This window comes from Neovison vison, chromosome X (assembly GCF_020171115.1).
Source record: "Neovison vison isolate M4711 chromosome X, ASM_NN_V1, whole genome shotgun sequence".
In the NCBI taxonomy this organism is placed as follows: Eukaryota; Metazoa; Chordata; class Mammalia; order Carnivora; family Mustelidae; genus Neogale; species Neogale vison.
This window is the reverse complement of record NC_058105.1, coordinates 100,257,549-100,281,630: the sequence shown is the minus strand read 5'-3', so window position 1 is coordinate 100,281,630 and position 24,082 is coordinate 100,257,549. Positions and strand designations below refer to the sequence as shown.

At 38.2% G+C, this 24,082-nt stretch overlaps 1 protein-coding gene across 1 annotated transcript in view; it reads left to right on the top strand.

Annotated features, from left to right (window-relative positions):
- The window catches only part of CFAP47 (cilia and flagella associated protein 47), a 515,984-nt gene that overhangs the window by 17,635 nt on the left and 474,267 nt on the right, over nt 1–24,082 (top strand). Inside the window, exons 4-9 of the mRNA XM_044235156.1 lie at nt 301–416; nt 6,967–7,105; nt 9,743–9,971; nt 10,425–10,585; nt 12,233–12,360; nt 16,380–16,615. Coding sequence (XP_044091091.1) covers nt 301–416; nt 6,967–7,105; nt 9,743–9,971; nt 10,425–10,585; nt 12,233–12,360; nt 16,380–16,615 — 1,009 coding nt within the window. The remainder of the gene's footprint in view (nt 1–300; nt 417–6,966; nt 7,106–9,742; nt 9,972–10,424; nt 10,586–12,232; nt 12,361–16,379; nt 16,616–24,082) is intronic.

Genomic DNA, 24,082 nt, shown 5'->3' with positions numbered 1-24,082 from the left:
TGGAGCAGCAAAAATACCAAGATAGGTGGGTAGCCCTTGAAGGTGAGTACTTCATAGCACGGGGTATGCCATGTCCTTAGATGTGTAAAATCTTATTTCTTTGTTAAAGACATATCTCATCTTGTTTTCATGTCTTTATTTCACAGTTCCTTTTACTGACAGATATGCCATCAATAGACTTATAAGGAAACATGAATGTCTTGCAGGGAATTAATAAATGTGTCTCTGTATGTCCCTCTGTGGATTTAAGTATGAGAGTATAATTGTTTAATTATGTTGTCCTCTTTTCCATTCCCTTAGGTTGATTCCATCCTGTCAATTGGAAATTGAGTCAGAAGTTAATTTTGGCACATTGGTTGCTGATAGTAAAGTATATTGTAAAGAGATTAATATCACTAACCGTGGCAGAGCTCCAGGTAAACGCTTCCTGTCTTATAAATTAATTTACACTTTTGGAAGAATGTTGGTATTATTTAAAATGTATACTTTGTATAATATACTTTGTATTAATGGATTCTCTGATTCAGTCCTCCTGTCCCTCCCCAAAAGAAGATGTCTGTCATTAGAAATAGTTCAGAACTGAAGGCCCTTAAATAGGATAACTGTATAAGACTGATAGATAATAATTCAGGAAAGATGAGTCTGTTTCCTTATGATGCTGATTAACAGCCTGAATCCCAGGTGACTGGTGAACTCCCTGAGGACAGAAGGCAGAATGATGTTATGGGAGTGACTTAATCCTTAGAGCGAGCTATCCAGAGACAGAATCAGGGTACAATGCCTTACCAGCTGTGTGATCTGGGCCAAGTATCTTTTAGGATGTTGAACTTGATATTTCTCATTTATCAGCTGTTATTAATAAAATGAACTATGGTTAATCATGTATATACTTAGGTTTGTAGGATGGTACTAGACTCATCATTGGTGCTCAATAAATATTTGTTCTTTTTCTCTATCATATTCAACTTTGAATTTACATGATGGTCCCTAGAAAGCTCTTACTCACTTTTTGTTGAAAAAGTAAATGCTTTTCTCTAGACTGGATTATTTCTGAAGGTTTTTACTGTGACCTAAGAGTTTCCATAAAGGTGTGTATGTCTGTATGTGTGTGTGTATTCATGCACACTCTTCACTGATAGTATACAGTAGGTATTAAAATCCTTTATTCCTTCATTGTTCTGATTGGATGGTCGTTATCTGGGCTGGCGAGGCTTCCATTTCTGCCGAGCTGACATGAGGACTGGCTCCACATAGGGAGGGCATTTTTTTCCCGAGACTGCTTGTCAGATACATAAAACTGGTCTTAATTCCAGTCCTGTTTGACACTAAGCGAGGATGTTCTCTGGGGCTGCTTGACTGAGCAGTGGGAATTACTAAGACAAAGGCAGTTTGTCACTGTACTGATTTCTTCCTAGTGTTAAACAAATAAAACTGGTAATTGTTCCTCACCAAATGTTGCTCATTTCAATTTTCCATGCTTTGGTTTTTAAATGATTAAATTTCTGGTGCCGGTGGGATTGTACAACATTCAGCTCATTTGTGGTCTGACTCCAATGTTAAGGATAGGGTCTCTCATGGCTAGTGATTATAGGCTGTATAGTCTTTTCGATTCTCAGTTTTTTAGAGCAGTGGTATTTAATTGAGAGAATTTTATTTTTATTATATATTTTCCAAAACCTCTCTTAACTCTTGTGCATTCTAAATCTTTCAAAGTTTTGATCATATCCTCTCTTTATTGTAAAATATGACCAAACTGTACAGTTTCATTACATATAAAAGCTCTTTGTAAGTAACAAGTATATGTGGTTTTAATTTTAAATGAATATTTAGATTATTCTACTTAATAAAATAAAATAAAACAAAGCCTCAGATCTAGACCCATTCGTTTTAAGAAAAGTAATCCACTTTGGGTCTTAGTATATTAATATTTTTCTTGTGCGTTTATTTGTACTGAATACTACAATTTGTACATTATAATTGAGTAGCATTAAATGTTAATTAGTATTACCTTACAAACTGAAACAAATTGTTATCAATGAAACACATTTCCTTAGTGTTGACTTTGTTTCTCATTCTTAGACTTGAATGATATTATTTTTTCCACCATTAGCAAAATTGATACTATGTTTTATATTCACAGTAGCAAGTGCCTGTAAGGTGTCATAAAGTCCTTATTACCTACAAACACAGTATATAAATATTCATAAGAATAACAGTGTATTTTCATGAGGAAAAAGACTTATGCAGAAAATACGTTTAACAACCAAAGATGATTTTAATAAAAACTTTTTAAATGGATTTTACATGACAAATATTTTATAGTTTTAGTGTCAAAGATCAAATGTTTATAAATTTATATGCATACTTAAGAGGACATTAGAAAGCCACAGTCAGCAGCTTCATGGTATGTGCTTTGTTTTCTCTCTCTGGTGGTGACCCTGGGGTTATTAGTTGATCTATGTAACAACTTCATGATTTTTTATTTTAATGGCCCATTATAGAGTAATTATCCATGGATTTAGCCAAATATTGTTGAATACATTTTGTTTTCTTACCCTCTGTGTTTCCTGAGTTTACTCCTTACTGTGCAAAGTAGTGCTTGTCTTTCCATTTTGAAGGCATGGCTCAGTTTTTAGATAAGTCTCTACTCTTAGTACTTTGTGAGCTGGTGAACTCCATGTTCTGTTTTATGATTTTATTGTTTCTCAGTTTTTATCTTTTAAAGAACATCATTGAAAAAGCATTATTATTTTAGCATGCCTGGAACTGTAGTCATTTCCCTCTTCCCCTCAGTAACCTTGAATATCTGGGAAGACTTTTTCTACTAGAGTGTTATGATGTAGAACAGTCTTTAAAGTCCCTAGTGGGATCCTCACACATCATTTCTGTGTTTGAACAGTTACCTTAGGACTTATCAACATTTAGGTTTATTTGGGTTATTTTGCCCAAAATGTATGACCTTTCTCTTGCTCTTAATGGCCACTTTCCCCCTTTCCCTGATCATCAACATCATCTCTCTACTTCACAGTCTGGAAAAGCCTAGCATCATCTAAGAACAAGGATGTTTGCTAAATTGGACCAAGTCCAGGACTCAGAGAAGCACCCGCTACTTATTCTCAATGTGTATTTTTTTGTTTTCTTGGAAACTGCTGTCATGGACTCTCAATGCACGGTTCTTGCATAATACAATGCTGGCATATAGCAGACATTCTCTAAACCTTTGTGTAATCGATTTGGCTAAGTGATCTCTCAGAGTTTCAGAAAAGAATTGTTAATTGTATGTCAACTGTACATGAATAAAAGAAAATTTCTAAAAATAATTTGGCCAGGATATTACAAAAGAAAAAATGATTTGTCATTTTAATACATTAAAAAAAAAACAACAAAAAACAAACAAACAAAACCCCCAAAACATTAAGCTTTCAATGAAAGGTGATTGGACTTAGAAGTAATCTGTTAAATCCCATATGGGCATTCTGAAGAGTATCCAAATGAAAGTTAAGACTGATATACCCTTGGTATGCTTAGACTCAAGGAAACTTAAAAAAAAAAAAAAGTGTACGTAGAAAATAACAATGACCTTGGGTGTATGACTTTTGATTTTCAGTAGCATGCTATGAACTATATACTGTTTGCCCTGACTTAACAGGGTGTGTGTGTGTGTGTGCGTGTGTGTGTGTGTGTGTTGTTTTGTTTTTTAGTTTCAGGCGTAGAATTGAGTGATTAATCAGTTGCGTACAACATCCAGTTCTCATTCCATCAAGTGCCCTCCGTAATGCCCAGCACCCAGTTACCCCATCCCCCCACTGACCTCCCCTCCAGCAACCCTCAGTTTATTGCCTAGAGTTCAGTGTTCCTTATGATTTGCATGGAATTTAAGGAACACAGCAGGTGAACATAGGGGAAGGGAAGGAAAAAATAAAGTGAGATATTATAAATACTTCTACACAAAAATCTATCTCATAGTTTCTAAAAGAATTTTGGAAGAATAAAGCGAAGGTAACAATGTATATACTTCATCACCCAATGCCTGAACTACTTCTCTAAGGAAGGTAGAGCAACTCAGATTCCAAAAACATACAGGCTTGTGCGAAGGACGCTTTATCCCAGCCACCGCTATGGGTAACCTCACGTGCCCTATGTTCTTCTAAATCTCATTAGTGGACAAGGCGAAGAGTTTATTTTACATGACAATTTACATTTAGTTAATAGCAACATTTGACACAGGTGACCACTGGTGGTATCTTGAGGGAGAAAAAAGCCAAAAGTTTGGCTTCTATGACTCTTCAGTGGCATATATAAAATAGTGGCTCAGATTTGGAGTGAGGTCTTCAAGGACCCAAATCCTTAAAACATTTACTGGCTGGGCAGACCCACTTCTGGAACATCCATTGTAGAGACAAACACAGTGCCTTCCTCCTCTAATTGTGCTGGTGGTTAATAAAATGCTTAGCATACTCTCTGATATATAGTAAGTATTCAATAAATATTCACTATTGATGTTAGAATTATTCTTTTCTACTGCCTGCCTCCTCTTCAGTTCTCTTCTGTGGATTCCTGTCCCTTTTCAGGGGTTCCTTAAATGTGAGCATTTTTAGAATTTGCCATGGACCCACATGTTTCCTTAGTCAACACACTTTCATTCCTGTCACTTCACTGAGGTCTATACAGTCATTTGCATTTCCTTCAGGTTTCTCAAACTTAACATGTATTAAACTACGCTTCTCACCTTTTCCCCAAAACTTCTCCTTTTCTCTTTTTCGTTAAAGGTCACCACCATGTATTTGGGCAAGTCAGAAACTTGGCAAAATCCTTGACTTCTTCCTTTTTTTCCCTACCCTCCTACCCCCTTAGTCAATTATTAAATCCTGTCTGTTTAACTTCTTAATTATATCAGTAATCCTCTTTTCTCTGTCCTATTGCCACTTCTCCACAACAGGCCATCATCTTCTTTTGCTTAGTAATTACACCAACTAAAATTATTTCTCTGAAGTCCCTTATCTCCTTCTAGTTCATTCTCCAAACATCAACCAGTGTCATATCTAAAGAGAAATGAAAATTTAATGACAAAAATGCCTTCTATAGTATCCTTCCTTCAATGACACCTTTCCTTAGGATGATGTCCTTGCTTCTATTCTTAGTCATTTAAAAATAAAAGTCAAATATTTCATTATTACTAGTGGCATTAAAGTTATATAAGACACAGTAATGTTTGTGTAGTCACTGTTTTAATATATTTAGAAGATTGAATGTTCTTTTGGTTTTGGAGTTATTCTTAAATTTTTGATATATTCACTTAAATCCTTTTGTCAAATTACATCAAAGTAATTACAGTATAGGAACTATCTCACTGGCTCAGTCTTAACTAGACTCATATAATTTTCCTTTTCTGGAGAATTGAGTCAATAATATTTATTTGAAACAGATATAATTTTATTTTATGACCCAAAAAACCTCTTAAATATGTTATTAACACTTCTCCAAAATGATCAGATGAACAAATTTTGTTACTATGAGTTTGTTTGATTTTTGTATTAGATTATCTCTGTACTTACAAAAGTCTTATTGCCTTTTTATACTTCCAGTACTTTTATTATGCGAATATTTTATTTTCCTAAGTGAAATGAATAATTTCAGAAAATTTCATCAAATATGATTTAAAATTGGTGAACTGAAATTTGCAAAGTTGTTTATATTGGCAGCATGCTCATTTGTGTTTTTATTGCATAATGAGATTGAGGAAACTCATGATTGGCTGCTTCCATTTGTTGGACATATTTTGAGTAGCAGTTGGTGCTAAGCACTGTGTAGGGTGCTGGGACCACAGAGATGAGGAAAATATAGTGTGTAATCTCAAGGACTGCATGCTGTAATATAGGCACTAAACAGAACCATCAATTACGAACCATTTCTGCTTTCGGAATAAGATATTTTTTTTAGCTTTCTTCTCCTATGCTGTTTGATTCTAGAAACCAATTCCTTTTGCCCTTTTCCTGAGTGAACTGCATTAATTCATTTATCAGGAAGTAATGGGGCTCCTGGCTGGCTCATTTGGTAGAACAGAACAGGCAACTCTTGATCTTGGTGTTGTGAGTTCCAACCCTCCATGGGGTGGTAGAGACTACTTAAATAAATAAATCTTGTTTATTTATTTATTTATATTTTGTTTCTTTGACAGAGAAAGATCATAAGTAGGTGGGGGAAGCAGGCTTCCTGCCAAGCATAGAGCCTGAGGCGGGGTTCTATCCCAGGACCCTGGGATCATGACCTGACCCGAAGGCAGAGGTTTAACCCACTGAGCCACCCAGGCACCCCCTTTTTTTTTTTTTTTTTTTTTTTTTAAGAAATGGTAGTGGCTATCACTGTGAGCCCTTTGGTCTGAAACACGCAAGTGAAAACTCAGCCCTATTAGTTTCTAACTGTAGTAGTCAACTATTGCCATGTAACAAACTACTCCACAGTTCTGTATCTTAAAAAGGCAATTATTTTTTAATTGTCAATTTTTATGCAGATTGGCTGGAACTTGATTGATCTAAGCTGGGCTCAGCTGGGTAGTTCTGCTTCAAACTTAGACTTTTGGGGGATGTTCTGTTACTCACCACAATATTTGTGTGTCTTTGGACAAATCAACCATTCTAAGCTTTTTCCCCTTATTTATAAAATGGAGGTAATGATTGAACTTACAGAGTCACTCTGAGGATTATATAGACTAACATATAACGCTCCTAGCATACATTCCTGAACAATGGAAACAGATGGTATATCTTAACTATCAGTGAAGCTTGAGTCCTAACAATCAGTTCATGTTTGTTGGGTGACCCCAGAGACTAAACTTATTATCAAAGCTGTGATTCTTGGTCCACAATAGACCATATACAGTGTAATGTATGTCTCGTACCCTATTAAGAATGTGACTATGACACTGTAAGGATCCAGATGTAAACCACTTTCTCTTGTTCTCTTTAGGTACATTTAAAGCAGAATACCAAGGCCAATTACCCATTGTCATTTTTCCAAGTAATGGTATTGTAGAACCCAAGTCATCAGTGATTGTTAAAGTGGATTTCTGTGCTGATGAGCCCAGAATTGTAAATGAAGGGGCAAAGTAAGCATATACTATGGTTCTTAATTCTAATGTAGTACTTAATACTTTCCTGTTTTACTCTTCAGATATGCCTGTTGTCTTGAATGTATATTAGCTTCTTTGCTCTTTCAGTCAGCATTCATTCGCTGAGTCTCTATTTGCCAAGCACTAGAGACTCAAAAATGGAAGAAACAGAGGATGGTCTGTGGCATAACAGGAGCTTCTAGTTTAGATTTTGGGAGCTGAGGTAGTGGATCAAGAAAGGGCTCTATTAAGGAGGTGACAGTGTACCCAAACACTTATTGGTGAGTAAGAAGTAGCCAGGCAAAGAGCAGTGGTGTGATTTGAGCTCTGTGTGTGTGTGTGTGTGTGTGTGCATAGGGGAGGTGGGTGTTGCTGTTGGGGGTGGGTTAGAAGAGTAATTTCAGGCAGAGCAAGTAGAAGACTTGAAATTCTGGAGGTAAATAGACCGTGTTACACACTGAGAAAGCTGGGGCAATGTAGAGGCAAAGAGATGGAGGTATGGACATAGTGATGTGAGATGAGACTACAAACCCAGAATGGTGCAAGATCTAGTAGAGAACTACCTAGGACAGCATTTTTTTCATGTACTGTGTCTCCATCCATTAGTGGGATGTGCGTTCACTGTAATAGGCCTCTGCCAGCATCTAAACAGTGAATCAGATAATATAAAAATGCATCTCACATAGTAAGGGCAAATGCTTTGCAAAACTTGTTTTGTGTATGTGTGTGCATGTGCGTGCACTCGTGGCTGTGTATTTGTGCATGCATTTGTGTTCATGTGTAAATGAATTTCTTATTGAAGGCCACAGCCAAAAAAATGTTTGAGAAACAGTTTGAGCCCTGATAGAAGCTTAGGTTTTTTGTTTTGTTTTTTAATATCTTATTTGTTTATTTATTTGACAGCGAGAGAGATCACAAGCAGGCAAGCAGAGAGAAAGGGGGAAACAGGTTCCCTGCCGAGCAGATAGCCTGATGCCAGTCTCGATCTCAGGGCCCTGAGATCATGATTTGAGCTGAAGGCAGAAGCTTAACCCTCTGAGCCACCTGGGTGCCCCAGAAGCTTAGGTTTTATTGTAAAGGCTGTGGAATCTTGGGAAGGTTCTAAGATGGGAGTGTCTTGATTAGTTTGCAGTTTAGACAGGTCGTGCCAATAGCAGTGAGCACAATGAATCAGAGAGTACATATGTGGAAGGGTATCCTGCCTAGAAACTATTAGAATAAAACAGAAGAGAAATGATGAAGGCTTCAGCTAAGGTGCAAATGGCGGGTATGGAGAGAAGTGTGCCAATTAGAGAAATATTATGAAGGCAGATTTAACTAGATGTAGTGACTGGTTATAGAAAGAGAAGGTTAAGGGCGCCTGGGTGGCTCAGTGGGTTAAGCCGCTGCCTTCGGCTCAGGTCATGATCCCAGGGTTCTGGGATCGAGTCCCACATCGGGCTCCTTGCTCAGCGGGGAGCCTGCTTCTCCCTCTGCCTCTCTGTCTGCCTGTGCTCACTCGCTCTCTCTCCCTCTGTCTCTGACAAATAAATAAATAAAATCTTTAAAAAAAAAAAAAAAAGAAAAGAAAGAGAATGTTAAGAGGAAGGAAGGGCTGTGGGAGTGGATCTGGAGTTCAGTTTTAAACTGTTGGAATTGATTTGCTTTGCAGAATCCTGTGGAGCCTATTAGATTTCCTTATCTTGAGTCCCAGAAAAAAAAATCTGGTCTAGGTATATTGGCTTGAGGGTTGTCTGTGGGTAAGTTGTAGATGAAGCATGAAGTATTGAAAATAACTTTGACAAGGAGGGCAGAGTGTAAAAGAGTAGGAGAAAGACACCATTATTCATGGTGTTTATAAAATATCCAAGCCACAGAAGAATGAGAATGTAGAATCTGAACAAGTTGAAGGAAACCAGCAAAGTTTGGTGTCAAGGAAGCTCTAAGGGAAGAGAGATGTATGTAGATGGTATCAGCCATGCCCACTGTGACAGAGATGTAGTGTAAGATAAGGACTTAGGTGATAGTTGTGGAGCGATCAGTTATTTGTGGTATTTGATGGGGTGAGAGTCAAAAGGATTGCATTTATGCCACAGAGGGATAAATATGTATATGGGGGCAGTTTCAAAAGGGAATTGAAATTAGTCTAGGAAGTGAAGCTTTATGGGGAGATCTTCATTTCTGCAAACATGTGGGATTTTGCTGAGATACTACATAGGGAATTGGGTTATTAGGGTTGGGATGAGGTTGGCTCTTGGACTTGGGGGAATGCAATGAGTTAGAAAAGAATCTCAGAATTCTAGAGCTACAGGTTACCATCTATATAATCCCGTCTAATTCTAGTGTTTACAAAATAACTGGGGATACGGACCTAGCAATAAGTTCTTTTTGGAGTCAAACCATGTGATTGTTTTCCAACTTTTTTGTTTCTTGGGGACAATGAATTAGGTTGTACATATGCTATTCCACTGTGCAGATATAGATAGTCAGAAGGACATGATATTCTCTGATATGTATAAGAAAGGAACTGCTCTTAGGCCTTTGAATCTTAATTATAATGTGGTTTTATAAAATTTGTTTATTCAAATATTTAGGAGGAAAATTAAGTATACAGACTTCTAATTAAAATAATATGTATAATTCATTGTCTTGTAGAGTGAGCTTACAAGGTCGTCCAGATGTACTCTTGAGTGTCAAAGCTCATGTGGTCGAGCAGATTATTGAATTGTTAAACATGAGTAATGACAAAAAGTTGGAATGCATACACTTTGGTTCAGTTTTCTTCGGAACTTCAAAAATTGAACATGCACTTCTATACAATAATAGCCCGGAACCCATAAATTGGGTGGCCATAATGCAAAATGATGCAGTTGGAGAAGAACTGGTATGTAGATAGTGCAACAGGGGAAAATTGGGTACTGTGTTTTGAAACAGATGATTTTGAACTAATATCCAAAAAAAGCTGTTAACTTATTCCAAGTACGTTTTAACATGCACATAGATATGATTCCCTTTCATGTGTCTTCAAGGGTAACCTCAAAAAATTCTGTAAATTAAACTAACACTAATAGTGATCTGTATCTGAAGTAAACCAGACAAATGCTTCTTATAGATTAGTAGCTACTTGTGGGGATTTCTGTTCTCATCAATTTTTCAACAATTCCTTTAATTTTATGATGTGCCTTGGTCAAATTTATGTATGTTTCTTTAAAGACATTCATATTCTTGATCTTCTAGACTAAAATTTCAACAATTATGTTATGATCTCCTCTTAAAATATTTTATTTTATTTGCATTCTACCTTAATATTCTTTTTATTTCTGATTTTCTATTACAGGGTACAAATATTCAACAAAGAACAGATGTTGCTTTAAATAATCTCACCTACTTAAGCAAAATAAAGAACATGGATGTTACCACTTTTATTTCTTGTGTTCCTAATGAAGGGAGGTTACTACCTTATCAAAAGATTATGATTACATTTTGTTTCAGCCCAAAGTAAGCAAAAATTCAATTATGGTGTTTTTTATTAATTGAAAGTGTGTCAATCATACAGTCTTCAAACTGACTTTAACAGTAAGACTGGTCAGAAGGCACCAATCAGATTTTTCTTATTACGGCTTTCAATATTTCTAACATGGTTAATATTATTTTGCATATTTTAAAATTTTGTTCTACATATTTCATGTTTGATTACAAATCACTTCAGACCTTGTAGAAGTGGAAGTCTTGTATGGTTTTGCATTGTGAGCCCAGATGATTCTGTGCAACAAGATCTTGTTGTCCCTGCAGAAATAGGGGATAGCTAGTGGCATGCAGGATATGTCGATCCCTCCAAAGAGGATGCGGGTCTCTGGCCACAGCAAGACACTTGCTTGCTAAGGAGCATGAAGATTAAGTCTCTAGCAACTGCTGGGATCCACCGCCATTGCTTGTTAAACTTCATACAGACTTGTAGGACTTTTGCTAATGTTTATTTTTCATAATTTTCTGTACTTGGTTTGGTTATTTAGTTTGAAAATATGTTTGGAAATGCTGTTTTAAATACATAGGAGCAACTTCAGCTGTACTTGAGAGGTGGCCGTGTATGGAGATAATCGATCCCAATATACAACCGTATGTTTACCTTTGGGGGGAGGCAGTGCTCAATGTACTTTTCTCTGAGGCAACAGGGTTGCTTGATGATGATACTGATTGGGGGAGACTGAATTGTATTTTAATTTAAGGGCTGTAATAAATCAAGTAATTCTTCTATTTGTACAATCTTCAATTGCCTCATGAATCATATTTTCCCACAGGCAATTTCTTTGGTCAACGTATAAGATTCTGTTTAACACATGATATCTGAAATTCTAAATATTCTTGTTCATGGTAGCATGTAAGCTTTTTCTGATGGTCTAGCACAAACTCATAGGTATGATTATGATTGGAAGCCTTAGTTAAATATGTTTTTAACATGCTACTTGCATTCCTGTGTAATATTTCACATCAATTTTTTTAATATGTAACTGAGTATCCACTGCTAAAAAAAGCTGACCAGTAGGCAAGCAAGTAAAATCCATCAATCTACAGGTCTAGAGATAACTCATCTCTGATGTTGTTCCTTCTTCCCTTTTCCCATCTTCCCTTTCCTTTTCTCCTTTGACAAGATTTGGCTATTGTCAAATCTTATTCTCCAAATTGCTTGTTCTCCTCTAAGAATATCATGAATGTGGGTAGCAATATGTGCTTAGTCTACAGGAGGTGACAGGTATGGAACATAGGTTTGCAGTTACACCCAGAGGTAAAAAGGACTATTGGAGAGAATTGAACAGAGCCCTTAACTAGCAATGAACTTGGCCTGGAAAGAAAATCTTTACATAGAAAGTAACAGTGGAGCTGGACCTTGACAACTTAGTATTTTTAAATTACTTTTGTCTTGCAAATGTTGTCATGAACCCATTTTTCTGAATCTTTACATTTTGTGCCCTTCTTTTGGCAAGTCTCTTTATCTAGGCAATAATTTTGGAAAATGGTTCACAATTATATTTTTATTCCTGAACTTTCATCTGTTCACGTAGATTTAAGGATTGGGTTGATTCCTATTGAGAGGTAATAGAGTATATCATCTTTGCTTTCAAAATAATTGATTGTAATTTTTTACAGGCTAATGATTGATGGTAAAAAGAATAATGATCCTTCACATAGGCAGGACTATGCTCTCTTTTTGAGATTTGAGTCTGTGGGAAGTAAAGATGGATTTTTGAGGGATGATAACAGTAAAACCATGAAAAGTAAGTATGAAATAAACATGAACATCAAATGTACAGCCATTTAAATTATTTAAAAGTTTGGGGATCATATTTGTAGAGGCAATTTAATAAATGTGTATAATTACTGAATAGAACAAAAATGCAAACATTCAAGAGACCTTAAAAATGTCTTTTGTGGCATGTTAAGAAAGAAGTCAACCCTCAGAATCATTTACATAAAAATTTTACAAGTTAGAATTTAGGTGACTTCATTATTTTTAAATGACAGTAGGTAAACATGATGATCTAGAATTAAAGAATGAAAAAAAAAAAAACCCACCTGTCTTCTTTTCCCTTTTAAGCCTATGTTTTCTCTTAGAGATTAATATGGAAACAAACCAACCTATTTCATCTCTACCAGACCTTTAGCTCTTAGAATCTTCATACGATAACAGTCAAAGGACAAGACCTAGAACTGGAGCCCTAGTAAAAAGGGTATAGTATCTTCTTACAGGGTGTTGATAAGGACAATATGCCTCGCAGGCCGCATGTCAAGACACACTGTGCTTTTTAATATTCTCAGATAGTATTAGATGGGTAATAGGAAAAATGGAACAAGACTTGGAGTTCAGCTTAGCCAGACAGATCAAAGAGAAAATATAGAGACAGGTGAGGGACTGGATTTGGAAAGATGGGACATGGCAAGTCAAGGGTCAAAAAGATTTGTGTATCAGGATGAGTGATACCATTGAGCAGGCTTGCACCCTTTCCCTAGGACAGAAAGTAGGTGCTCTGCTACTATTTGTATTACGGTTTGTGATTTGAGCTCTGTCTGCCAGTCCTAGACAGACGATTTGTTTGAGTCTTGCAAGTTAATCTGCTTTTGAATGGCCAGAGAAGGAGATGGTAGGTTTGCCTTAAAGGTAATTTAAAGTCCAGGGTTGGCTAGCAAGAGCCTCAGTGAAGAAATGCACAAAACTATAGTTTATAGTTCCTACCTTCTCTCTAGTGTCTCCAAAACTTCACGCTTATGTTATTGCCCAGCTTATATTCCTCTGTCCATTATTTTAATGACCCTTCTCCATGTACACTTGTTTCTTGGCCCATATCTCATAGTGACTGAGTGATAAACCTCTAATCTGATTAAATTCAACTCTTAGTTAGCCTACCCTGGGTCTGCAACTAGGAAGCTAATTGTGCTGGGTAAAAGCACAAAACCATGTTTTGTTTTGTTTTGTTTTAATTTCACTTTTTCACTTTTTAATCTATTATTTCACTTTTTAATCTGTAATCACTAACCCCAAGTGGGTCCTTTAAGATGGTTGACATTTCTACTGCATTCCTCCTTTCCTTCACTTTCTCACAGTATGAGATCAGTGTCACACACCTTACCTTCCCTCACCTCAAACCTCCAAGACTTCCTCTTTCATCTTCACTCTAAACTTGTAAATATATTAAGTGACCTAGCATACATTTCCACTTGGATATCTATTAGGCATCTCAAACTTAACATGTCCAGAAAAACCCTCCTGGTTTCCCCATAACCTGTCTTTCCTGTCTCAAGAAATGGCAATTCTATCACTTCTGTTGCTCAGGCTCAAGACCTTAGCTTCACCATTTATCATGTGTTCAATTTCCTATTTTATATCCAGTCCATCAGCAAATTTTGTTGAATCTCCTCTTAAAACTCTATGTTAAATCTTACCCTTTCTCACCCTTCTTTTACTACTCTTACTTAGCCATATTTGGTTCCTTAGGGTTTTTGGAACGTGCCAAGGAAATTATTACCTTAGAGTCTTTGTATTTGCTCTTCTTGCTCTTCTGTTTGGAATATACTTTTCCTGGATTTTCACATGATTTTCTTCCCGAGTTCCCACATATATATATACATATATATGTGTGTCTATATATATATATATATTTTAAGATTTTATTTATTTATTTGACAGAGAGGGAGAGAGATCACAAGTAGGTAGAGAGACACACAGAGAGGGGGAAGCAGGCTCCCTGCTGAGCAGAGAGCTTGATGCAGGACTTGATCCCAGGACCCTGAGATCATGACCCAGGCCAGAGGCAGAGGCTTAATCCACTGAGCCACCCAGGCGCCCCCTGAGTTTACTCATATTTTTGCTCAAAATTTTCCCTATCAAGAGAAATCTTTTTGGACTTTCCCACATGAAAGAACAGTTCCAAGATATTGTGTACTGTCTTACCCTTGTAGGAGAGGAAAAATAATTTTCCCTCTACCTCTATAGGTTCTTGGTTGAGACCTCCCTTAAAAGACAACTTGAGAAGTGGGGGCACCTGGGTGTCTCAGTCAGTTAAGTATCTGCCTTCCTCTCAGGTCATGATTCCAGAGTCCTAGGATCCAGCCCCATGTCAGACTCGCTGCTCAGTGGGAAGCCTGCTTCTTCCTCTCCCTGCTTTCTTTCTCCCTCTCTCTCTCTCACGTATGAATAAAATTAAAAAAAAAAGAAAGAAAGAAAACAAAAGACAGATTAAGAGGGAAAACAAAGCAAACAAGCTTAATAACATGTATACCTCCTCTATACATGGGAGAGACCCAGGAAAACTGAGTAACTCCCCAAAGTGGCTGGAACCTTCACTTTAAATACCATCTCCAGCTACAGACAAAAGATACTGGGGTGTGGCAGCAAGTTATGGGAGGTTTTCAGTTCATAGTAGGGGAGGGTATGGTTGTGATGAAGACTTAAGTATCTGCCTTCTTTGATGAGAGTTTCCTCCTGGTAGATTCCAGAGCTTTTCCTGTGTCTGCTGTTACATAACAATAGTCTGCTTAAAATGATCCTTATGCCAGGTGTAAGGGCCTACTTGGTCAGTACTGGCTTCATCCCCATAGAATAGCCATCCCCGATATATAGGCAGTGAACGTAGATTGAACCTGCCCCTTCCCCCAAGAAGAAAGCGCTTAGAAACAGAACCAGTGAGATACCGCCGGCTGGTGAAATACAGCCAAATAGCCCCAATAACAGAGCACAGATACCAGGACATGTCAGGCTGACCAGAGATAACGGAGTCCAGATACAAGGACGTGTCTGGCCAGATGGAAACGTCCAAACAAGGGAAAGCGGACATATTACCTCCCTACCTGCCAAGGACGTGTCTGGCCAGGTGGAAATGTCCAGTCAAGGGAGAGTGCACGTATTACCCGCCAAGGAGCATGAGCCCTGCCTATCAGGCGCCAGACAAAGGCACCGATTCTAACCAAGGTCATAGGCTGAGTTTAATGACTATCATGGGGTAAAGTGTAATCTAATTGGCTGCCCTTACCTAACCTAGCATAATTATGTGATGTTTTCTGTGCGCTACATTCTCATTGGCCAGGCTCAACTATGTGGCTTTTACTCTATAAAAACTGGCCTATGAGAATAGAAGGTCGTCACTTTCCTTTGTGAAAGGTGACCCCGAACGTTTGGTTCCGGGTTTTGGTGCTGGTGCGAAATAAAGCCCTGCTTAACTTTCGCTTTGTATCGATCTGGTCCTTTTGTCCACGGACCCTTTCACCAGGGATGCCTGGGTGGCTCAGTCCATTAAGTGTCACCTTCAGCTCAGGTCATGATCCCAGGGTCCTAGGATTGAGTCCCCGCATCCTTCTCCCTCTGCCTGCCACTCCCCTCTGTTTGTGTTCTCTCTCTCTAACAAATAAATAAATAAAATCTTAAAAAAAAAAAAAAATCCTTATGCCAAAGAGGCATATATTCGGCTGACAAATTGTGCTCCCCTTCACCCAACATTACTTTTCCCCATAGCACTTATCCTGTCTGAAATGCTATATATTTCCTTATTTTATTGTTAGCATCACCTCCCTAGAATATAAAGTCCATGAGAGCAGGAACAGTGTCTATTTTATTCACTGCCGTATCCCCATAGCCTAGAAGAGTACGTGGCATAGAGAAGGCACTTAATAATTTTTTTGAATGAAGATTGAATGAGCTACCCATGTCTCATCAGTTCTTTCAGATGACACTATTTGGACTGAGCAAATAATATGCTGGATTCCCAACACTTTTTATGTTAAAGAGCTATTATTGCTTTTACAGGTGATCGATTTCAGAAAGTGGAATTAGCACTGACAGGCACAGGACTTCCCATCTTACTACAGTTTGATCCAGGAAAGGTCCTTAATTTTGCACCATGTTTCATGGGTGAACATTCAGAGCTTCTGTGTATTATGCAAAATCGATCAAACTCACTTCCTGTGATGTACCGCTTTCAAAAAACTGCACATTTTAAAATTGATCCTGAAAGGGGCAAGATTGATGAAGGATGCATCCAGGTAAGATAATTATTTGATGCTTTCACATGCTTCAAATATTTTAAAATTTGCTAAAATGACATGCAGAGGATTAAAAACTTCATTTTGTTCCACCGGTATTATAAATTTTATCTCTTCTGTGGCCTTGTGAATGCACTTACTTGTGTTGGCACTTACACAGTATCTGTAATTATTTGTTAAGTGCCTTTCATGTGCCAGGAAAAGCATTTGACACTGAAGGGAATGTAAAGAAGGACAAAACATAGTTATTGCTCCCAAGGATTTTTGGGGGTGGGGGGCTCAGAGAGTATTTATTTATTGTTGCTCCAGGAGGCAAGACTCTAAATTTAACTATCTAACATGGAGCCTTAGCCCTCCCTGTCTTGAGTGGGTGCAGGAATAGGTCCTAAAGGCTTTGTCTAGGACAGTGGCACCCAGCAACCAGAGGAGGAATGCCCCTGAGCCAGTAGTTGCCCATAACTGCAAAAAGTGAAAAGGAGGTGGGAACCAGGCACTTGCCCCAGCCTCAGAGATGCTGAAGGAAGTGCAAGATGCTTTGGGACTCACCCCTAGACTGAAGATCGGCCAAGCTGGGATATACACATGTGGGACAAGTGGAAGTCCAGTGCCCCATGTTACTGTAGTGCCTGTAGTGCCCCATGCTACAGTTAACCCATGACAGAAGGGAGGGGGTTGGCAGTTTGGCCTCTGAGGGGTCCAGGCCTGACCCTCCTGTGAGGTGAGGTGGTATGGGGGAAAACTGCCACCATAGTCTTAACTACTAGCTGAGGGGTGAGTTTCTCAGCCTTTTGCCTAAGGGCATGCCCTTTACCCCCCAACTCTTAGTGGCTGATGGAAGGGCATCCTGCAGCCATGGTCGCGGGCAATATGTGTCCCGGGCACAGTGAGGTGTGGCGGGTGTAGGGTATGCTCGCAGCAGGAGTTTTGTCGTCATCAGGCCAGCCGATAGGGTTAGTAGGTGTCTGAGTGTAAGGAGGACAACGAGTCCTGGCACGGGCTCGGGTCTCAGCACGGGTGCCTGTGGTCCTGGAGTGACTCCACTGGTACATCAGTGACCTATCCCGCCACAGAAGCCCCACCTTGTTCAGTCACTGGGCGGGACGGGCGGAAGAGGGGGCGGTTCCGCGTGGGTGGTGCTGGTGGCCGAGAAGGGCGGGACTGGGACGCAGGTGGCAGCGCGCAGCTCCTTGCTGCGGCTGCGCCTGCGCCTGCTGTAGACTCACTTCCGCTGCCTCCTGGAGCCCGGCTGGCAGCGTGTAGACTGCGGAGGCCGCTTGGTAGTGGTGGCAGCCATGCTGGTTACAGCCTGCATCGCCCTCTGCCTTGGCCTAGGGCAACCGGTTCCTGGTCTGCCTGTGCAGACAGCGATGCCTCCTTTCCTCCAATGCTCTGCCCAGTAAGAATTTATTTTTTTATGTACTAAGGAAGTGTAAAACATATGTACCAACAGCTGTGGTTTAAGAAGAATGCAAAATGTGTTGAAAGAGATCTCTAAGAAGGTGATAGTGAAACCCAGAGGACTGTTTTTACTTCCAGCCAGGTAGCTAGGTCTGCCTATGATAGTAACGTGAGCCAGACCTTGAAGGTTGAGCAGAATTTTCAAATTTGAAACTAGTTGTTCTTAACTGGCCTAGGCCTCCAACTGCTGGTGTGCAGCAGGCAAGTTGAAGTCTGAGGAATGCCTGTGAGTCCCAGGCCAGCTTCTGTCTTTCTTAGTACTCACATAACTCTTGTCCTTGTCCTCTAAACCAGGGTTGGCTGACTATGCTGCATAGGCCAAATCTGGCCTGCTGCCTGTTTTTTTAAAGTAAACTACTGTTGGAATGTAGCTGCTCTTCTTGTCTGTTGTCTATGGCTGCGTTTATGCTACAAAGGCAAAGTTGAATAGTTGTGAGAGAGCTGTGTTGATTGAAAATAAGATAGTTAAAGGGACACCTGGGTGGCTCAGTCAGTTAAGTGTCTGCCTTTGGCTCAGGTCATGATCCTGGAATCCAAGGATCGAGTCCCAGCTGGGGCTCCCCACTCCGCATCTTCCTCTGACCCTTCCCCCTCTCATGCTCTCTCTTTCAAATAAATAAATACATTCTTTAAGAAAAAAAAAAAAAGGAGTTATTTTATGGGACGCCTGGGTGGCTCATTCATTAAATGTATGCCTTTGGCTCAGGTCATGATCCCAGGGCCCTGGGATCAAGCCCCATGTTGGGCTCTCTGCCCAGCAGGAAGCCTGCTTTTCTCTCTCCCACTCCCCCTGCTTGTGTTCCTTCTGTTGCTGTGTTTCTCTCTGTCAAATAAACATAAAAATCTTTTTAAAAAAAAAGTTATTTTACCAGCAAAACTGGATTTACTTGAGAATAGCAGAGAACTGTAATTCGGGACAAACAAGCTATGGCAAAAATCATAGGCTTGTCCAGCAACCAAAGAGAGGAACGTTATTTTCGGAGAAGGAGAAAGAAGTTGGGAGTGGTTATTTTGAAGGAAAACCCACTGAAGAAGAGCAGGAGTTCAGGGTGATGCCTATTTGTTGTTGACTGGGTGCTGGGGTAGTCGATTTCTTACAGGAGATGCAGTGTACATATTTTCTGGTTGGGACCTGTATCAGAAGATTCTTTCCAAACCACGTTTCTTCTTGTAATTGAAGTCTACTGGCAGGGCGTGAGAGCTCCTCCTTCTGGCCTCCCGATTCCATTTTAGTGAGGTTTCCCTTTATTAATTTTTACAGTTATATGGCCCATAAAGCCCAAAATATTTAATGTCTGGCCATTTACAGAAAAAGTTAGGAGCCTTGCTCTAAACAGTAGCAAGCGTGAATGCTTTCAGTTTCACCTCAGCTTCTTACGTTACCATCTTTTCTTCACTGCATTATGATATGGCTCATAAAGTTATTGATGGGAGCTTTCTCCCAGTTGCAATCAGGAACTATTGTACACATGTTTAAATGCATACAGCTCATATTTATAACTCTTCCTGCTTCATTAGAATGACTCACTTCCGTCCCCCCAAATTTGGATAGATTTAATCAGTCTTTATAGAATAACAACTGATGTTAACTACATTATGGAAAACGTGTGCTTTTTAACTGCTTCCTAGACTTTCTTTAGTTCAGTCCTCTTAAATCTACCAACTCAGTTTATTTTCTCCAGTGACATGGACCTCTTTCAAAATGTGTCTGATAGCTAAGTTCCAAGTGTCATTTTTAACCCTCTGTGTTTCTGGGTTTCTCAAGCACTAATAACTTTCAGATTAATAAAAAGTAAATGTGGGAAGTGTGAGGGGTTTGCTGGAGGTCTGTGGCTTACACAGGCTGGTCAAATCGTTTGTTAGAAGTGACATATTATTTGGAAGTGAGATGAGATTGCTCTTTTTAGTACTAGCTTACTGAGCTAGAATTCTCATATGATAAAATTCACACATTCAAAGAGTATAATTCAGTACTATTTAGTATATTCACAGAATTGTGGAACCATTAGCACTTATTCTCATGACCCCAGGCAGAAGCTCTGTGTCCATGAGCAGTCACTCCTTATTCCTCAGCCTGTGGCAGCCACTAATCTCTTTTCTATGTCTAAATTTCCCTGTTCTTGACATTGCATATAAATATAATCATAAAATATGAGGACTCTGTGATTAGTTTCTTTGATTCAGCATTATATTTCCAAGTTGTGTCAGTGTTGGAAGAATGTGTCACTACCTCATTCCTTTTCATGGCCAGATTGTATTTCATTGTATGGATAGCCTACCTTTTGTTTATCCATTCATGGGTTGATGGGCATTTGAGTTGTTTCCATCTTTTGGCTCCTATGAATAATGCTGCTATAGTTATATTGTTATCACATTGTTACAATGTCCTTTTAATGGTGAGGACACTTAAGATCTACCATCTTATCAAATTTCAAGTGTACGATACAGTATTGCTAACTATGGTCACCATTTCCAGAAGTTACTCATTTTGGAGAACTGAAACTTTGTGCCCTTTGACTAACATCTTCCTATTTCCTGTTCCTTCCCACCCTTAGCAACCACCTTCTACTCTTCTGTTTGTTTAACTGTTTTAGATTCTGCGTGTAGGTAAGATAATGCAATATTTCTCTTTCTGTGTCTGACTCATTTCACTTAATATAATATTCTCTAAGTACATCATGTTGTCACAGATGTCAGGAATTCCTTCTTTCTTAAGGCTGAATAAAATTCTGTTATTCTTCTGCATGTGGATATCCAATTTCTCCAGCACAATTTATTAAAGAGACTGTCTTTTTTCTACTGTGTGTTCTTGGCGTTCTTACTGCCGTCTAGTTGATTATAAAGGCACAGATTTATTTGTGGGCTCTCTATTCTGTTCATATGTTTATGTATCTTTTTTATGCCGATACCGTCCTGTTTTGGTAACTGTAGTTTTGTATTATAGTTTGAGATTGGGAAATGTGATGCCTCCAGCTTTGTTCTTTTTGCTCAAAATTGCATGGGTCTTTTGTGTTTAAATTAGGAACAAAAAGAGTAAAATACTTAGGAATAAACTTAACCAAAGAGGCAGAAGACTTAAACACTGAAAATTGTGAAACATTGATGAAGGGAATTAAAGAAGGCACAAATAAAGAGAAAACCATCCTGTGTTCATGGTTAGGGAGAATTAATATTTTTAAATGTCTGTACTACCCAAAGTGATCTACAGGTTTATTACAATCCTTATCAAAATCCCAGTGGTGCTCTTTAAGAAACAGAAAAAAAAATCTAGAAGTTCATATGGACATGTTTACAGTACTCTTCGGTATACACCAAAGAGTAGAATTGTTGAATCATGTGATAACTCTGTTTAACCTTTTGAGAAACAATCATACTGTTTTCCAAAGATATTGCGCTATTTCATAACTCTTACCAGCAATGAATATGTGTTTTAATGTTCTAATACCTCCACACCTTTGCCCATATTTATTAATTTTCTTCTTTTTGATTATACCTATCCCAGTGGGTGCAAAGTGGCTTCTCAATGCAGTTTTCATTTACATTTCCCCAGTGAATATTGATGTTGAATGCCCTTCCATATGCTTACTGTACATTGGTATATGTTAGTTAGAGAAGTGTTTATTCATGTGTACCGTAGGCAGAATAATGACCACCTAAAAGTGTCCTTATCCTTATCCTAATCTCTGGAATTTATGAATATGTGATGTTTCATGGCAATGGAGAATTTAGGTTTTAACTGGAAGTAATGTTGATAATCATTTGACCTTAAAATGGTGAGATTAACCTGGATTATCTGTGTGGGCCCAATATAATCACAGAGGTACTTAAACATAAAATTAGGAGGCAGAAAAATTGTCAGTGTCAGAGTGATATGATGTGAAAAATATTTGCATGTCTATTACTGGCTTTGGTAATGGAAGGGGAGGGTAATGAGCCAAAGGAACATGATGGCCTCTGGAAGGTAGGAAAAGATAAGTAAATAGATTCTCAAAAGAAAAAAAAAAGGAAATAGATTCTCCACTAAACACCAGAAATGAACGTCGTTCTGCTGAAATCTTGGTTTTGGTTCATTGAGATTGGAGTCAGACTTTTGACCTACGGAAGTAGAAGAAACTGAGATGTTGTAGCCCACAGAGTTGTTTGTAATTTGTTATTGTAAAAATAGGAAACTAATACAATATTCTTTACCCAGTTTTAATTGGGATATTTATCCTTTTGTTGTTGAATTGCAAACGTTCTTTATGTATTCTAGATACAAGTCCTTTATCAGATATGTGACTTACAAATATTTTCTCCCCTTCTGTGGGTTGTTTTCTCATTTTCTTTTTTGTCCTTTGAAATGAAAAAGTTTTAAACTTTTGATTAAGTCCAATGTATCTTTTTCTCCCCTTTTGTCACTTGTACTTTTAGTATCATGTCTTAATAGTTATACAATATCCAAGGTCATTAAGATTTGTTCCTGTTTTCCTCTAGGAAATTTAGCTTATACATTTAAAATATATTATCCATTTTGAGATTTATTGTGTTATTTAGATGTCCAGATTCATTCTTTTACATATAGATGTCCAGTTATCTTGGAATCTAGGCATACTTATTGACAAAATACTTGATTATAAATGTAAGAGTTTATGTACTCAATTCTTTTTAATTTATCTGTGTTTATCCTTGTGCCAGTATCACAGTGTACTGATTAGTGTTGTAGTAATTTTTGAAATTGGGAAATGTCAGTCCTTCAGATTTGATCTTTTTAAGGAAATTTTTGACCAATTTGAGACCCTTGAAAATTCATATGAATTTTAGAATTAGCTTACTAAGTTATATAAAAACAAAAACAACAAAACACCCCAGCAGCTGGGATTTTGATAGGAATTGTGTTGAAACTATAAATCTGTTTGAGAGTGTTTCCATCTTAATATTAAATCTTGCAATTTATGAAAATTGGATAGCTTCCCATTTATTTTTGTCTTTTAAAATTTCTTTCAGTAGTGGGGCACCTGGGCAGCTCAGTGGGTTAAAGCCTCTGCCTTCGGCTCAGGTCATGATTTCAGGGTCCTGGAGTCAAACCCTGTATCAGGCTCTCTGCTCCGCAGGAGCCTGCTTCCCTCTCATTCTCTGCCTGCCTCTCTGCCAACTTGTGATCTCTGTCTGTCAAATAAATAAATACAGTCTTAAAAAAAAAAACCAATTTTTTTCAGTGGTGATTAGTAGTTTGCAGTATACATGTCTTGCCATTCTTATAAAAATATATTCCTAATAGTCTATTCTTTTTGTTGTTGTGTAAATGAGATTGTATTCTTAAATTAATTTTTGTATCATTTACTGCTAGTATATAGAAATGCATTTTTTTATATATTGACCTTGTATCCTGTAATCTTAAAATCATTTATTCTGATGATTTTCAGTGGGTTCTTTGGGATATAAGATTAATGTTATCTGTGAACAGAGACCATTTTATACCTTCCTTTCCAATTTGGATGCATTGCATCCAAATGATGCATTTCATCATTGCCTTGCCTAGAACCTCTACTATGGTATTAAATAGATGTGATGAGAGTATATTTTTCTTCTTCCTAATCTAAGTTTCATCATTAAGTATGATGTTAGTTGTGGGTGTTTCATAGATTGCATTTATAAACATGGGGAAGTTCTCTTCTACTTCAAGTGTTTTAGGTGTTTTTACTGTGAAAATGTATTTTCTCACGTACTTTTTCTGTGTCTATTACAGTGGTAATATGTTGTTTGCCCTTTATTGAGATGGGGTATTACCTTGCGTGATATTCTTATTTTTAATATTTTATTTATTTATTTGACAGAGATCACAAGCAGGCAGAGAGGCAGGCAGAGAGAGAGGAGAAAGCAGGCTCCCCGCTGAGCAGAGAGCCTGATACGGGGCTCGGTCCCAGGACCCCGGGATCATGACCTGAGCTGGAGGCAGAGGCTCTAACCCACTGAGCCACCCAGGCGCTCCTTGAGTGATATTCTGATGTTAAACCTGGGATAATTCCCTGT